The following is a 17,924-nucleotide window of genomic DNA, read 5'->3' as shown; positions in this document are numbered from 1 at the left end:
TATGAAAGGTACATCATCTGGCAGTTAGAGAGAAAACAAAACAAAGGAGGCATGAGACTTGTTCTTTGAAATCCTCCAGAGATGCGATAATAATTGAGCTAATATGCATTGGCTTCTCATAAATTGCCTCGGTAGTTTGGGCCTTGAGTGCCTTAGAAATTAGCTTTCTCCCCATGCCTCTTCACTGTTGCTATAGTATTCCTACTAGAGGCCTGTTTGTTTGTGTTTAAGGAGCTAGGATAGTCTCTCTCTTATATTCACTTCCAGAACTTGCATCTTGTTTTTGTCTTCCAAGAACTCTGTAAAATACCACCATTACTCTAGCAAGACTGTTGCTACTAAGGTCATTATAACATACCAGAAAATCAACAAAATAAGATTTAGAGCAGTGACTTCCAAATCTGAACTGTGCGTCAGAATCCCTCGGAGCTCTTTAAACAGAATACAGGTTTCCGGAACCCACCCCAGATCTACATCAGATTCTTGGGTGCTGGGGATACAGGAATCAGTTACAGGTGAGAAAGACCCCAGCCTTGGAACTTCTGATTCCCCAAGTGATTTACATATGGGGGTAGTGGGCTCAGGATTGGGAATTGGAAGGACTCTAGACTAGCAGGTAGTTACTTAAACTTCATAGTGGTTTATTTAATAACTGAAGATGGTAGGATTGATGATAAACTTTGGGAATATTTACTGTTTTTACATGTGACTTAAGTGAATGCACCAAAATTGGAAAAAGACCCAACACATTGTAAAATGGGATACAAATCCCAAATGACCGTGACAATACCGAGGGGGATATTTGTTTGCTTTTCTTTGAGGGGAGTGTTTGTTACAGACAAATGCTGAATAGAAAATATAGAACAGAAAACAGCCTACATAAACATCGTAGGAGAAAGTTCACTCTGTGTCATGAAGGATGGAGCCACAAATCTGTGATGTAGTGCCTATCATGAAAGCTAATAAATATGAAAACTTAGGTGAAATGGAAACAAATACTGTTCTCAGTGCTGAAACATTAAAAATGTCCCTTTTAGGGGCGCCTGGGTGGCCCAGTCTGTTAAACGTCTGCCTTCGGCTCAGGTCATGATCCCGGGGTCCTGGGATCGAGTTCCTCATCGGGCTCCTTGCTCTGCGGGAAGCCTGTGATCCTGCTTCTCCCTCTGCCTGCCGCTCCCCCTGCTGTGCTCTCTCTCTCTCTGTCAAATAAATAAATAAAATCTTAAAAAAAAAAACCTGTTCCTTTTATAGTCAGGAGTCCCACAATGATTCCTGCTAGCAGCGATAGTCAACATTTACTGAAGATTCCCGCCCAAACAATAAGTCAGGGAAGAAAAATACAGGTGAAAAAATCGGAAATAAAGAATAAAAGTGTCATGAAAAGTCTAAGGGAAATATGGCGACTGATTATTAGAATTTTTTTTTTTAAAGATTTTATTTATTTATTCGACAGAGATAGAGACAGCCAGCGAGAGAGGGAACACAAGCAGGGGGAGTGGGAGAGGAAGAAGCAGGCTCATAGCGGAAGAGCCTGATGTGGGGCTCGATCCAGCAACGCCAGGATCACGCCCTGAGCCGAAGGCAGACGCTTAACTGCTGTGCCACCCAGGCGCCCCTGATTATTAGAATTAATAAGAGGGTTTAATAGTTTTTTCAGCTGCAGGTTAACATACAAAAGTCAATTGCAACAGCAGATGATTTGAAAATGAAGTTTTTAGGAAGTAATATGTATGATGGCAACAATAAAAAATAGGAAGTACCTCAATAAACTTAATGAAGTATGCAAGAACATTACCTAGAAAAATTTTAAACCTTATTGAAAGAGATTTTTAAAAATCCTTAAAAATAGTTGGGAGGTCTGCCATGTCAGATGTATAGGAAGTCCCATTTTTCTCCAAATGGATCTATAAATTCAGGGCCTTTCTAATCAAACTCCCAACAGAATTTTTTCATGCAACTTGGCAAGCTAATACGAAAAGCTATATGAAAGCATAAAGGAACAGGTATAACTCGTAAGTACTCAAGAAGAAGACCAGAAACAGTGTTGAGGGTCAGGAAAAGAACTTGCCCTACTGGATATTAAGGTTTACTGTAAATAAAGTTAGGTAATCGATACAGTGTATATTGACTGATAAGTCAGTGGAATAGAAACTCTGAAAGAGGGGCCTGTATACATGTGGCAGAGCTGGCACTGCAGATGATAGGAGCCCTCTTCTATTGAGTATTAAATTGTGAAAAGAGCAAAAGTGGGTTCGTAAGTGATACCATACCGAAAGTCAATGTACATAACATTGAGTTTTTTTTAAAAAAGAAAAATCAGGTTATAAAGCAGCATTTGTCATGTGATTCCATGTTGTTTAAAAAAAAAGAATATATATGTATTTATATTACTTGAGGAAAGATCTAGAGGACGTCAGAAGTCAGGGTGACAAAAGTAACTGTTTCTGAGTGGTCAGATTACTGGCAATTTAAGTTTCTCCTTATGCCTTTTTATTTTTGTCTAGTTGGGGATTTTTTTTTTCCACATCGAGTTGCGTATACATCACTTTTAATTAGAAAAAATTTGTTTCATTTGGAGTTTTTTTTTCCTTAGCTATTCTTATTTGTTTTCTTCTTCTAGATTAATTTTAGAATTGTTTTTGACAACTTCCAAACTGCCTCCTACCCTCACACACACACACAAAAATAATGTTTTCATTGTGATTTTGATTGGAATTTTCTGGTGCATAATAGGCACTAAGTACATGTTTGTTAAATAAATAAAGGGGGGAACAATTGGCATCTTTATAACAGTTAGCCCTTCCAACCCAGAATGTGGTATGTTACTAAAGCTTTTCAAGTCCTTTTTTAATAAATGTAAGTTTTGTGATTTTTAAAATACAGATCTCACACATTGACATGATTAATGATTTCTAAAATTGTACAGTCTTTTCATTTTCCTCCACGTTGAGTCAAACTGTTAGCTGTGTAACTTTAATGTCAGGACTTAGAAGTGTCAGAATGATTTAAAGGTAGATAAACATGTCCTGTGTAGCAAGGTTAAGGACCTGGGTTTATTTAGCTTAGAGTAAATGACTAGATTGAAACGACTACCTATCTCCAAGCATTTGGTAGCGGCCAGCGTTCTTTCAGCTCTGCCGAAAACAGAACACAAGAAAATGAACTTCAGCTACAGCGCAAAGAATTTAGATTACAGATTGCACACTGGCAGTGCAAAGCTGAAGCCGCCCTCAGAAACACTGTATTTCGATTGCTTGGTGTATCTTAGCTCATCACTAATTTAAAATTTGGGAGATTTCACATAAAATTTTGGATATTCAGCTTTTCTGGAAAGGCCTAAATCTGGTGCCCCAGTGCCCTAATTCCCAGTGGCAGCTGAGCTGGAGTTCAGTAGCTCCTGTCTTCTGTAAACCAAGCATACACTTTCCCCAGTTTTCCACAGCCCCATGTTACTCTCCTGCCCCTTAAAGCATGTAAGTTTGCAACCTTAGTTCAAATGATGAAGAATCAAGTTGCACGTGGCTAGGTGTTGCATCTTCTCCTTTGGAATTTCGGTATTGTTTTTTAAATATGATTTAAATACGGTCCCAGCCAAGACAAGCAGGAAGTGAACGGACTGATTCTATAAGGATCTTTCTTGTCCTATGATTCTGTGATCCTGTTAGAATAGTCCAGTGGTTCCTAAACTCTTTTTCTCATTGCACATGGTCATAGAATTGCAGAGTTGGGATGGACCCCCTGCAAGACAGGGAGGCCACAGAAGATATGCTTCATCTGGAGCTCGTCCTACACACAGGAAGTGTGAAAGTTGTTGCAGAGGGGCCAGCTTGAACAGCCAGCAGTTCAAACAACTAGCTGCCTCATTGAGAAGGTTTATTAAAAAAATCTCTGTCTTTTATGCATAGCTATTTAAAGGTGAGGGAAGGATTTTGTAGGGGACTTTGGGTTTTATAAGTACCCAGTTCTGTCATCCTCATTATTATGCATGGTCCGGCAGCGTTACGATTGTGGGAACCATTGTTTTGAATATCATTTCATCGGTGCTTACACGTCATCTAAACATGGTTTTCATACCTAATGTTAAGGGTGTACTTTCATAAATCAAAAAATGGGAAAGCAGTGTAGGAAAGAAATTAGAAGCAATAATTTCTCAATTTGTTTTCTTCTAATTTTTGTCTGCCTGAGAAGCTTTTTCATTCAGTGGTAACATTCTCAGATGGATCCCATAGATAGTAAAATTAATAGCACATGTGGCCAGTGGTATTGCATACAAAGTCAATGAAGTGACAGGTAGAAAAAATTTTTTTAAGTAAATTTGGCCTCAACTAATAATTTTGTTCGTAGGCTTTTTCATGGAACTAACTAGTTTGCCCCATTTGTTTTGGCATCAAATAGACATAGCTTTATTGTGACTCAGAGTCCAGTACTGTCCTTATTTAAGGACGTGAAATGTTATCTCAAGGGAGCCTTTTTGGAGTCTGTAAATGTCTTGGGTAATAAGTGAAATTTTTAGCCCAGGACCAAATATTCCACTTACCCACCCAAATTGTTTCCCAATTGTGGTCTTAAACTAGGATCCTGTGTGTGTGTGTTCTTAAACTTATGGTAGGACTCTTATTTTTTGGTTCCCACAGAACAACCCCTGTCCTCAACCCCACCCATCACCAGCAGTGGTGAAGATCATACTTTGGCCTATAACATGTTTCAAAGGGCCCCAGCAGGGCTTTTCCAAGGTCTCCATCTTATACTAAACCTCTCTGTATGTTCTAAATGAAGGTATCACACTTGTGCTTTGTCTGTCCTTGGCCATCTGATAAGGACAGGTGTAACTTTCTGAATGGACAATTTCAGAAGTAATGAGTTATAACTTCTATTTTCCTGAACAAAATAGCTTTAAAATACACATATTCTTCATTTTTAAAATGATTTATATGTTCCTGGTCTAGTCTAGCATAGAGGACAGTGTCAGTACTTGGTAGCTATCAGCCCCTTCCTTCCTACCCTCTTATTAAATCTCACCAAGTCTTCAGATGGAGAATGAGAGCTGACTCATGACCTCAGACTGGAAGCAGTCACAAGTCTGAACTGGTCCTCAATGTGGAGCTGCTTCCAGGTCAGCATATAGTCATCTGATTGCCACCAAGTGCCCTTTCTTAAAACAAGTATGAGACCACTATCCTACCTGCTTACCTTTGCTAAAAATTTAAGTGTTTATAAATTTAAGGTCTAATTTCTTTGACATTAATCTTTAGGACTAAATCTTCAAGTCATCTATGTTCCAGACTTTGAATTATAATTACAGCATTAGTTTGAACCTGCTGTTTCCTACAGCATTTAAGGAAGCTATCAAAATTAATAAAGGGCTGACATTATAGAAGAGCATACAGGTTGAAAATTTGTATTTAGTTAACTGAGACTTTTTTTTGTAATGCTCAAATCCTGAGTGGGGTTCACTCTACAAGACTGTTAGCCTGATCTCTTTAAAATGTCAGAGTTATGAATAAAAGAAAGGGAGAGATTATTTTAGATTACAGGAAATGTAAGAGACATAACTAAATACAATGCTTGATCTTTGGCTGACTTCTAATTCAAGAGGAGAATCATTGATACACATTTTGGGGGTAGTTTGAGAAACTCGAATTTGGTTATTTGATGGAGCAATAATGTCACGCTCAGTTGTGAATACAGTGTCCTGGTGATATAGGAAAATGTCTTCTTATATATGAGTCTGTGCTCACATATTTAGGAGTGAAGGGTCATGATGTCTAATTTATTTTGAAATGGTTTACCAAGGGGTGCCTGGGTGGCTCAGTTGGTTAAGTGTCTGCCTTTGGTTCTGGTCGTGGCCCGGGGTCCTGGGATTAAGTCCCGGTGGGGCTCCCTGCTCAGCGGGGAATCTGTTTCTCCCTCTGCTCCTCCCTGCAGCTTGTGCGTGCTCGCTCTCTCTCTCTCTGTCAAATGAATAAATAATATCTTTAAAAAAAGAAGAAATGGTTTACCAAATAAGTGTATGAAATATGACAAAATATTAACCATTATTGAGTCTAGATGGTGGGGTTTGGGGTGTTCATGGCACTATTCTTCTACTTTTCTGGATGTTTGACATTTTTCATGATTGTGAGAGATAATAATGAAGACGTCATCTTAAGGGGAGACGTACTGTGGGACAAAGTAGGTCTTCCTACTTTGAGGCTGCTTTGTGGTTTGGGAGAAGGCTTGGCTGGAGGAGAGACGAGCAGCGTTGGGTGGAGTCAGCTAGGAAGCCACGCTCACCTGTCCTGCAGTCCTGATGGCTCAGCAGGCCGCTCAGAGGCACTTTCCCAGGCTCCACGTGCTCTCAGAAGAGCTGTGGGAAAGGGCTTTGCGTTGTGATGCACTGTACCCCAGACTTCTCTTGGCAGCCTGGGGGAGGTTCACATCACCTTGGCTCTGAGTCCCCTGGAAAGCAAGTGAAGCTGGATAGTTTTACCATAAAAACTCCATGTTGGATATTTGTTCTCAGCGTCTTGGGACTATGAAATATAACAACCCCAATACACGACCACTCCCTTAAAAAGTATTACTCACTGGAGCACGGTACTACTTAAAACTAATCTACTCTCCTGCTAAGCCAGGATGGAATTCGTTCAACCCATACTTGATTTTTGTGTTGTTGTTTTCCCCTTTCTATTCATGAAGTCTCTGAATTTCTATTAAAGCCATTTTGGAGCAGCTTATTTAGACAAAATATGGAATAAAATAGCAGAACGCAGGTTCGTCCTTAAAACATGTGCCACTCTTTCTTTCTCTCATAAATATCACCGAGTCCCTTTCCCCTGGAGACTTAATGCTCTTTGGTGAATGACCAGGTAGGCCACAAGAATGTTAATGTGGTAACAAATCATCATTTGGGGCCTCACTGGAGGTTGAGAGGTCTGAACAAAGGTAGTAGACCAGCAGGTCTTCAAAAACTACAGAATGCCAGAGGCCTGGACTGGGGACCCTTGGGGGCTGCTTGGAGGCCAGTGGGGGGGAAATGGACTCTTGCTCATGCTGGACGTCGAGTGACATTAAGCAGTGCAGAAATATAAATTATTTCTAGAAATACACATACCCGAGGACTCCTGGTAGAAAGCAGATTCCACAACAAAACTGTCCTCCTCCTAACCCCAGTCTCTTCCTGTGTCTAAAGACAGTCTTAGATTTAGGAGGACCACGGTAACTGGCAAGAAAGCAGGCGTACTTAGATGTGATTTACAAGTGCCTCGGAATCTTGGAATGCCATGGTCAGGTAGTTTTCAAGTGAAGAGATGCTCACTTTATGATTTCCATTTTGTCCCCCAATCCCAGTCTCCTCCTGACTCCAGTTCTGTGCATTTAGAACATCAGTGTTAGCAAGCTTGGAGCTAAGGCCCGGAGAACGGAAAAGAAAAGGGCCTCCTGGATTCTTTGCCAAGTTGCTATTTAGTTTTAGAGAATAGTGGAACTTTGCTTTAGCTTTGGGTAAGTACAAAATCTCAGTGGCCCGCTGAACTCTGTGAGGAAAGTTAATTACATTAAAGAGCAAAGATAAGCATGTAGTCTTTATCACTGCCTGTTATCTATGGATAAATGAAATACATCTCTGTAGCATTTCAAGTCAGTATATTTCAGTGGCAGTGATTTTGTCTGTTTATATATCAAAATTAGTTTGCCATAAGAACTGACACAGTATCTTTTGTGTTTAATCTCTCTTCAAGTTCTCTTTAAACAGTAAAGTTTCCTATGGCCAGTGGAATTTGGATTAAAGCAGGTGCAAATCTTTTTTACATGTTAAACTTGCTGTTTTTCTTGTAGATGCCATGGGGGGGGGGTTGGGGGGCTTGGCCTTCCACTGAAATCATTACAAATGGCCAGTTTAGGAATGATTCTCTTCAGCATAATCCTGTCTTAGGGGTGGGAAGGATGGGGAAAAGGGTTCAATGAACTCAGTTCTCCTAGTAATTTCAGTAATCGCTTAGTTACAGTTTTCTTTATACTGCTTTCTTTTTCTGTAGAGGAAGGTGTCATAGTGACTGTTGTTTTAGCTTACCAAGTAAGATTTAGTTATCACTCAAGGTATGTCCAGACACCTTGCTTCCTGAATTCAGAGCTGTAGCTTTGGTAGTCAACTTCAGTTTTAGACCCTTCCTAATAATAACATTCTATTGCTGGAGATTTTGTATAGGGAGATTTTTGAAAATCTCAATCTTAGTCACCTAGAGCTGTAAATATTAAGTATGATTCACCAGCAGAGGCAGAATGACTTAGATACCGCATCTTGTTATTGTTATTCACACCTTTGGAAGACTGACTTTATAAATCATTACTTTGAAAATCACTGTAAAATTTTTCTGGGTATATTTGTGAATTCCAAATTGTTAAGGACTCCTTTCTTACAACCTCCACCACCCCGCCAAGCAGGCGTAGGACAAATAAACAGATACAGAAGTCTCTTCCACTCTCAGTGACCAAGGAATAAAGGATTTGTTTTGAAGCACTCAGAATAATGCCAGTGGTGTGCATATTTTGTTCGACATTTTATGCAGAAGAAAGGCACATGACCAAAAAGCAACCCATTTCAAACGTGTTAGAAAAAATACATTTCATCTCTGTAAGTCTGGAGATTATGCTGTCATAGATGTCACTCTTATTTCGCAATCCTTGGGACTGAAGCAGTTGTGCTGTCAAAGCCGTAGCTTATGTAGACAGATGTCAAATCTGCAGTCACGATGTTCTGGATCTTTCTACAGGGGTGTCAGGAGGATACTGTGTGTAAAAGTGGGAACTTCTTTGCAGTTTTTTAATATATATAAAATTTACTTCAAAACAATTATAATTGCGGACTTTGAAGAATCTGATGGCCCTATAGACCCCTTCTTATAACTCCTGGCCCTTCCAAATTCGTGGATATAATACTGTCTCTGAGGTTGTCTTAGAACCTGGAGATGCTTACCCCTCTTTTCTAAAGTCCTTAATCTTTTCAGGAAGGTCAGCAACAAAGTAGTTTATACCTGGAGGAGCTGGAAGGGAAGGAAGAGAGGAGGGAGGAAGGAAGGGAGAGAGGGAGAGAAGAAGAAACCATGCTGGTACTTTTTGTGAAATTCTGTTGCTACCCTATGAGACGAATGGTAATGTCTCCATTTTTAGATGGGATGCACGCCTTTGTATCAGGCTTCTTTACCTAAACTTTTGTTAGACTTTTCTGACCGGGCCTGGAGTTGTAGTTTATTCATTTTTAGGGGCAATGTAGTATTTCACTGAGTTGCCCCCTTCTCTTTAAGTTTCAGATGTACTTGTTTGTAATTTGACATCTATATGCATTACAAAGGGAGCACCACAGCTCTAGTTACCATCCATCACCATCCAGATAACATCCAGATAACTCTCTTCACCCTTTCACCACCTGCACACCCCCCCACACACCACCTGTAACCACTAGTCTGTTGTTTTTGTTTTATTTTGTTTGTTCATTTGTTTTTTTAGATTCCACATATGAGTGAAATCATATGATATTTGTCTTTCTCTGTCTTACTTCATTTAGTCTAATACCTTCAAGGTTCACCTGTGTTGTCACAAATGGCAAGATTTCATTTTTTAAAAATTTTTGAGTAGTAGTCCATTGTATAAATGTATCACATCCTCTTTACCTATCTATCGATGGACACCTAAGTTGTTTCCGTATCTTGGCTATTGTAAATAATGCTGCAGTAAGCATGGGTGTGCATATATCTTTCAAATTAGTGTTTTCATAGTCTTTGGATAAATACCACAGAGTAGAGTATCAAGGTCATATGGTAGTTCTGTTCTTAATTTTTTGAGGCCACTATGTTTTTTCCTTCTTTTCTTTTTTCTTTTCTTTTCTTTTCTTTTCTTTTCTTTTCTTTTCTTTTCTTTTCTTTTCTTTTCTTTTCTTTTCTTCTTTTAAGATTTTAATTATTTATTCGTCAGAGAGAGCACAAACAGGCAGAGGGAGAAGCAGGCTCCCCGCTGAGCAAGGAGCCCGATGCAGCACTCCATCCCAGGACCCTGGGATCATGACCTCAGCTGAAGGCAGACGCTTAACCGACTAAGCCACCCAGGTGTCCCACTGTGTTTTTTATAGTGCGTATACCAATTTATATTCTCACTAACAGTGCACAAACGTTCACTTCTCTCCACATCCTCACCAACACTTGTAATTTCTTACCTTTTTTAAAAATAACTATTCTAACAGATGTTAGGTGTCTCTCATTGTGGTTTTGATTTGCATTTGCCTATTAAATAATGGTGTTGAGCATCTTTTCATGTGTCTGTTGGCCATCTGTATGTCTTCTTTGGAGAAATGTTTATTCAAATCTTCTGTCCCTCCCCCTTTTTTTTAGAGAGGGGGAGCTGTGGGGGAAGGGGTAGGAGAGGGAGAGGGAGAGAGAGAATCTTAAGTAGGCTCCATGCCCAGTGCAGAGCCTGACATGGGACTTGATCTTACAATCCTGAGATCATGACCTGAGTCGAAATCAGTAGTTGGTTGCTTAACTGACTGAGCCACCCAGGTGCCTCTCTTCTGCCCATTTTTTAATCAGGTTGTTTTGTTGTTGTCATTGAGTTATATGAATTTTATATGTATTTTGAATATTAACCCTTATTGGATATATAGTTTACAAAAAAAAATTTCTCCTACTAAGTGGGTTACCTGTTCATTTTTTTTTGATGGTTCCTATGCTGGGTAGAAGCTTTTAAGTTTGATGTAGTCCAGTTTGTTGTCTTTCACTTTTGTTTCCCTTGTCTTTAGAGTCATATCCACAAAAATGTTGCTAAGATTGATATCAAAGAGCTTAACACGATGTTTTCTTCTAAGAATTTTATGGTTTCAGATCTTACATTCAAATTTTTAATGCATTTTGAGTTAATTTTTACGTATAATGTAAAACGGTGGTCTAGTTTTATTCTTTCACATGTGGCTGTCCAGTTTTCCCAACATCATTGTTGGAGACTGTCCTTTCTCCATTGTATGTTCTTGGCTCGTTTGTCATAGATTAACTATCCATATATGTGTGGGTTTATTTCTGGGCTTTCTATTCTGTTTCATTGATCTGTGTGTCTGTCTTTGTACCAATACCATAATGTTACTTACTATAGCTTTGCAGTATAGTTTGAAATCAGGAAGTGTGATACTTCTAGCTTTGTTTTTCTTTCTCAAGATTGCTTGGGCTTTTCAGGATCTTTTTGGGTTCTATACAGATTTTAGACTTATTTGTTCTAGTTCTCTGAAGTATGCCACTGGAATTTTGATAGGTATTGCATTGAATCTGTGGATTGTGTTGGGTAGTACAGACATTTTAACAATATTAATTCTTCCCAATCTTAGCCCAGGATATGTTTGCATTTATTTGTGTTTTCTTCAGTGCCTTATAGTTTTAAATGTCCAGGTCATTCACCTCCTTGGTTAAATTTATTAGTAGGTATTTTATTCTTTTGCTGATGCAATTGTAAATGGGATTGTTTTCTAAACTTCTCTTTCTAATGTTTTGTTATTAGTGTATAGAAATACTACAGATTTCTGTGTGTTGGTTTTGTATCCTGCAACTTGACTGAATTCATTTATTCTAACAGGTTTTTTGGGGGAGGGGGGTGGTTTTGTGTGTGTGTGTGTGTGTGTGTGTGTGTGTGTGTGTGTGCTTTACAGTTTTCTACACATGGTATTATGTCATCTGCAAGTAGTGACAGTTTTACCTCTTTTCCAGTATGGATGCCTTTTATTTCTTTTTCTTGCCTAATGTTTGTGGCTAGGACTTCTAATACTACTTTTGAATAAAAGTGGTGAGAGTGGGCATCCTTGTCTTGTTCCTGATCTTAGAACTTTCAGCTTTTCACCATTAAGTATGATGTTAGGTATGGTTGTCATATAAGGCCTTTATTACATTGAAGTATATTTCCTCCACACCCACTTTGTTGAGAGTTTTTTATCATAAATGGATGTTGAATTTTGTTAGATTATTTTTCTTGCATCTATTGAGATGATCATGTGATTTTTATCTTTCATTTTGTTAATGTGATGTGCAGTATTGATTGATTTGCAGATGTTGAACCATCCTGGCATCGCTGGAATAAATTGCACTTGATCATGGAGTATGATTCGCTTAATGTATTGTTGGATTTGTTTTGCTAATATTTGTTGTGGATTTTTGGATCTATGTTCATCAAGGATATTGGCTTTTAATTTTCTTTTTTTGTGGTGCCCTTGTCTGGTTTCGGTATCAGGGTAATGCTAGCCTTGTAAAAAGTGATTGGAAGCTTTCCATCCTCTTCAATTTTTTGAAGAGTTTGAAAAGGATAGGTGTTAAATCTTCTTTGAATGTTTGGTAGAGTTCTCCAGGGAAGCCATCTGGACTTTTGTTGTTGGGAGGTTTTTGATTACTGTTTCAATCTCCTTACTGGTCTGTTTAGATTTTTATTTCCTTATTATTCAATCTTGGAAGATTGTAGGTTTCTAGGAATTTATTCATTTCTTCTAGGTTGTTCAGTTTTTTGGTGTGTCATTTTTCATCATAGTCTCTTACGATCCTTTGTATTTCTATGGTATTGGTTATAACTTCTCATCTTTCTGATTTTATTCGAATTCTCTCTCTCTCTTTCTCCTTCTCTCTTAGTTTAGCTAAGTGTTTGTCAAATTTGTTTATCTTTTCAAAGAGCTAACTCTTCATGTCATTGTGTTTTTTTTTTTTTTTCTATTGCCTTTTTAGTTTCTCTTTCTCTTCAGGTCATTATTTCCTTTCTTCTGTTAATTTTTGGGCCTTGTTTGTTCTTATTTCCTGATTCCTTTAGGTGTAAAATTAGATTTTTTATTTGAGATTTTTCTTGTTTCTTGAAGTAGGCCTGTATCGCTATGAACTTCCCTCATAGAACTGCTTTTGCTGCATCCTCTATATTTTGTTATGTCCTATTTTTATTTTTACTTGTCTATGGATACTTTTTTTTATTTCTCTTTTGTTTTCTTCAGTGACCCATTGGTTGTTCAGTAGCATGTTGTTTAATTTCCATGTTTTCATGATTTTTTTCCATTTTCTTCTTCTAATTAATTGTTAGTTTCATACCATTGTGCTTGAAAGAGATGCTTGATATGATTTCACTTTTCTTGAAATTACTGAGACTTACTTAGTGGCCCAACTTGTGATCCAAACTGGAGTACATTTCCTGTGCACTTGAGAAAAATGTGTATTCTGCTTTTGTATTGAATGCTTTGTATATATCTGTGAAGTCTATCTGGTCTAATGTGTTTAAAGCTGATGTTTCTATATTGTGTTGTTGTTGTCATCTGGATGATTTATCCATTGATGAAAGTGGGGTATTATACTCTCCTAGTATTACTGTATTGCTTTCAATTTCTCCCTTTAAGTCTGTTCATATTTGCTTTATATATTTTGGTGCTCTTCTGTCTGGTGCATATATATATTTATAAATGTTTTATTTTCTTGTTGGATCGGCCTCTTTATCTAATGCCCTCTTTTGTTTTTGATTACAGTCTTTGTTTTAAAGTTTATTTTGTTTGATATGAGTATAGCTACTTCAGCATTCTTTTCATTTCCATTGCTGGGAATATCTTTTTCTATCCCTTCACTTTTAATCTGTGTGTTCTTACTTCTGAAAGTGAATATCTTGTAGGCAGCATATAGATGGGTCTTGTTTCTTTTATCCATTTTGCACTCTGTGCCTTTTGACTGGCGATTCTAGACCATTTACATTTAAAATAATTATACATAAGTATATACTTAATTGCCATTTTCTTCATTATTTTCTTGTTTTTGTAGTTCTCTCTGTTCCTTTCTTCTCTTTCTCTCTTTCTTTGTGGTTTGATGGCTTTCTTTAGTGTTACGTTTAACTTCCTTTCTCAGTTTCTTTTGTGTATTTACTATATATTTTTTCCCTTGTGGGTTACCATGAGGTTCACATAAAATATCATATGTAAATAGCAGTTTGTTTTAGGTTGATAGCAACTAAATTTTAAATACATTCCAAAGCTTACCTTATTACCCCTCCCCCATGTTTTATATTTTTTGATGACACATTTTACATCTTTTTTTTTTTTTTAAAGATTTTATTTATTTATTCGACAGAGATAGAGACAGCCAGCGAGAGAGGAAACACAAGCAGGGGGAGTGGGAGAGGAAGAAGCAGGCTCATAGCGGAAGAGCCTGATGTGGGGCTCGATCCCATAACGCCGGGATCACTCCCTGAGCCGAAGGCAGGCGCTTAACCGCTGTGTCACCCAGGCGCCCCACATTTTACATCTTTTTATTTTATGCTGCCCTTAACTAATTATTGTAATTTGAGGGAATTTTACTACCTTTTTCTTTTAACTTTCATGCTTGCTTTAGGAGCACTTGTGCACTACGTTTGTTATATATTTTCCTTTTCTAGTGAGATTTTTTTACTTTAATTCATATATATGTATATGTGAATATATATAATATATATTACTTATCAATATGTAATATATAATAATTATAACCAAATATATATTTTTAATATTTTATACCCAAATATATATATTTGGTTATAATTAATAGTGCCATTTCTCTTTGGCTTAAAGAAGGCCCATTAGCATTTCTTATAGGGCCAGTTTAGTGGTGATGAATCCTTTACCTTTTGCTTATCTGGAAAGCTCTTAATCTCTCCTTCAATTTGGAATGATAACCTTACTGGGTAGAGAATTCTTGTTGAATTCATTGTACCGATAAAGTAACTGAGCTACTTCAGGGACTGGAGACCATCCCAGCCAGGTGCTTTGGCCAGGCTAGAAGAGCTCAGATTGTAATGTTTACCCCTTCCTCTCAAATGAGTCCCTCTATTGATTCTTTTTATTCTTTCATTTGCTAAATAATTATTGAACATATACTATGTAGTAGGCACTGGGAGGCTTGTGAGAGTTAGTGGCAAACAAGCTTTTAGTCTAATGATGTCCTCTTTCATTTTACAGGTTATGGCTTTCAAATCACAGCCTATTTCCTCAAGAGAGGGATACGCCTTCACTGTTTCAGGAGTTCACAGAGTACTGGTAAGAAACTGATTTCTTGAGTTGTCAGGTACTATTAACTTGCTCTAGAGAAGGAATGAAAATTAAGGAATGAAGATTCCAACTTGCTTCATTGCCTTTGTGTAATGGAAGTACTAATTAAGAATATTTCTAAACATTTGTGATTTTTTATTTTGTTTCTCAATTTTCACTGATTTACTGCCTGTCTGAGAACTGTGAGCTGAGCCACATTATGCTTCACTCTCCTGCTGCATCTCAGCACTTTCGTTGAGCTTCCAGAATGATTTGACAGGCAGTTAAACTATGAATCACTTCATCTTTGTCTGTGCACACCAAGTCCCTGGGATACAGAACAAGTGTGTACACGAGAAAATGCTTTCCCAGCCCAGAGCTGTCAGAGCCTTTCTTAGGTGTGTGACAAGGCCAGCTTCCCTCCTCATTTCCCCAAGTCAAGAAGTCCACTGGGGAAATGATGTCAAACACGTCCAGCCAACAACAATAAAGTCAGATGCTAATGACAATTCTCCAAGCTGATCTGAATATTGGAAAGAAAATCTAACTGAACTTCTTGGATGATTTTAATATACAAGATATGAAACAGGGACTTTGAAAATAAACTGTATGGAGATTTGCTTTTGGAATCTTAACAATGATCTGCACTTTTTAAACTTTAAGTGTCACTCAGATATATTGGTCTCTTAATGGGGCTTTCCACTTTGTTCAGTTCTCTTAGTAAAAGAAGCCAGTTAACCTTGTATCTGTCTGTTAAAATGAAGACTAGCTACCTTGTATGGCAGAGATTGTTACTGCCTAAATCTTTACTTTATTTAAGTATTAAAATAATAAAAATCTCAGTTATGACCTAAGCAAAGAAAAGGTATACAGAAGTTGCTTTCTGTTTATACAGTACCTGGCCCCAAAATGTTCAAAATTCATCATTCTAGCATTCTTATTTTTCAGAGGAAGAAATGAAAGGACAAATCAGAGGAATTATTGGATAGAACTGATCATTTTGAATTTGAATTCCGATCTACTGAGTTTTATTTCAATGTTAGGTTTTGGGCAGGGGGCAGATAATGAATTCTGTGGCTCAGTTCCCCCTTCCTGAAAGTGAGAAGCAGACTACTTACCACTTATCTCATTAAGAAATTTTAAGAATTGGGGGGCCAGGGTGGCTCAGTTGATTAAGCATCTGACTTCAGCTCAGGTCATGATTTTGGGGTCCTGGGATTGAGCCCTGTGTTGGGCTCTGCGCTCAGCGGGGAGTCTGCTTCTCCCTCTCCCTTTCCCTCTGCCCCTCCCCCTACTCTTGCATGCGCGCAGGCTCTCTCTCTGTCTCTCTCTCAAATAAATAAATAATTTTTTTAAAAAAGAAATTTTGACAATTAATGAATAAGGGTGCCTGGGTGGCTCGGTCAGTTAAGCATTGCCTTCAGCTCAGGTCGTGATCCAGGGGTCCTGGGATCAGCCAAGCATCAGGCTCCCTGTTCAGTGGGGAGCCTGCTTCTCCTCCTCCCTCTGCTGCTCCCCCTGCTTGTACTCTTTCTTTCCCTCCCTCTCTCTGTCTGTCAAATAAATAACTAAATAACTAATCTTAAAAAAAAAGAATTAATAAATGTTAATGACTTTTATTTATTTATTTATTTATTTATTTATTTATTTGGCTTTTCAAAATTCATCCCTAGTCTTCTAACCAGGTAGAGCATCCACGAGAGGTCAAAATTCCCACACACTCTGGCCTTCTGAAATGGGGATTTCTATATGAGGAGGACGAGTGGGGGTAAGACCAGAATGACAGGTTAGGTCCCACTCAGGGAGGGCTTTGAAATTTGCAGGTCATATGGTAGATACTGAGGAGCCAGAATGGGGTTTTGAGCAGGATAAGTGGAGCTGGTTTTTTTTTTTTTTTTTAGAACTGGTGACCTTGCACTGAGTAGGATGAAACAGAATAGGGAAGAGTGATCACCAAGGACACAGCAGTGGTCTAGGGGAGAGGTAAAGAGATGGCTGTTACTAGAATATCAACTCATTAGGCCTATGGTGTAATTTAACCTAGCCAGGTGGTATGGTGTTAACTGCGTTAAGTTGTGTCTCTGTAATCAGCACGTTCGCACTTGGCTCCTAGTGTACCAGGCTAAGAGGCACTCTTCCCTTAGTCAGTCCCTCACGTTGTCATCCACTGTTGGAAATGAACAATGTATGTAAAAGGCTTCACTTATCTGATTCATACCATCCCTCTTTAAAAATATTGGTCATCTAAGAGGGAAGCTTTTTCTTTTAGAAAAATGGCTTTTTTACCAGTATGATCCATGTGTATTATAGAAATATTAGAGCAATACAACCAAGTATAAAGAAGGGAGAAGATCCTCACCTCCCACGTAGAATATACACTGTTAGCATCAGCTAAACATCACTCCAGAGGCAGGTGGAGGCTGCGTAAGTGAATGTGGATGGATAGACAGATGAGAGAGGAGGAAAGATACAGATGGCATTTACCACTTTATATTCTTTTTTTCATTGAATGTTGGGGCATCCAGTTCTGTGATTCCTTCAGCCTTCTCCATCTGGAAGTCAGTGGTTTTGCTTTAAGAAGATGATAGATTAGTGTGAGTATAGTGTAATTATATCATCTTTGCTATCGCGTATTTTACTATTTCCTCATTATTATTCCTATTAATGACACTGCTATTTTCATAGCCTGATTCAGATTGGGAATTTGCCCTCTAGTTTTGGGGACTGACCTAACACCAGTTGACCAAAGAGATGATAAGTAAAGTGATTAGTAAGAACGTCAACGAGTTTTCAGATTTTATCTCCTATTCTTCCTCTTCCTGTATAAATCCACGCACTCATTAGAGAACGTTGATCCTATTTCCCAAATGTGAGTTCTGGTCAGACAATAGCAAACTGATAC

The 17,924-nt window shown here is 38.2% G+C and overlaps 1 protein-coding gene across 3 annotated transcripts in view; it reads left to right on the top strand.

Annotated features, from left to right (window-relative positions):
* The window catches only part of LOC103674435 (SLX4 interacting protein), a 187,687-nt gene that overhangs the window by 147,325 nt on the left and 22,438 nt on the right, over window positions 1–17,924 (top strand). For all 3 annotated transcript variants that reach the window (XM_040637981.1, XM_008703351.2, XM_008703352.2), the window contains one exon: window positions 14,954–15,031. In XM_040637981.1, the coding sequence (XP_040493915.1) occupies window positions 14,954–15,031 (78 nt within the window). The remainder of the gene's footprint in view (window positions 1–14,953; window positions 15,032–17,924) is intronic.

Source organism: Ursus maritimus, unplaced genomic scaffold (assembly GCF_017311325.1).
Source record: "Ursus maritimus isolate PB19 unplaced genomic scaffold, ASM1731132v1 scaffold_22, whole genome shotgun sequence".
NCBI classification, from domain to species: Eukaryota; Metazoa; Chordata; class Mammalia; order Carnivora; family Ursidae; genus Ursus; species Ursus maritimus.
Note: the sequence above shows the minus strand (reverse complement) of the source record. Positions and strands in the feature narration are given on the sequence as shown.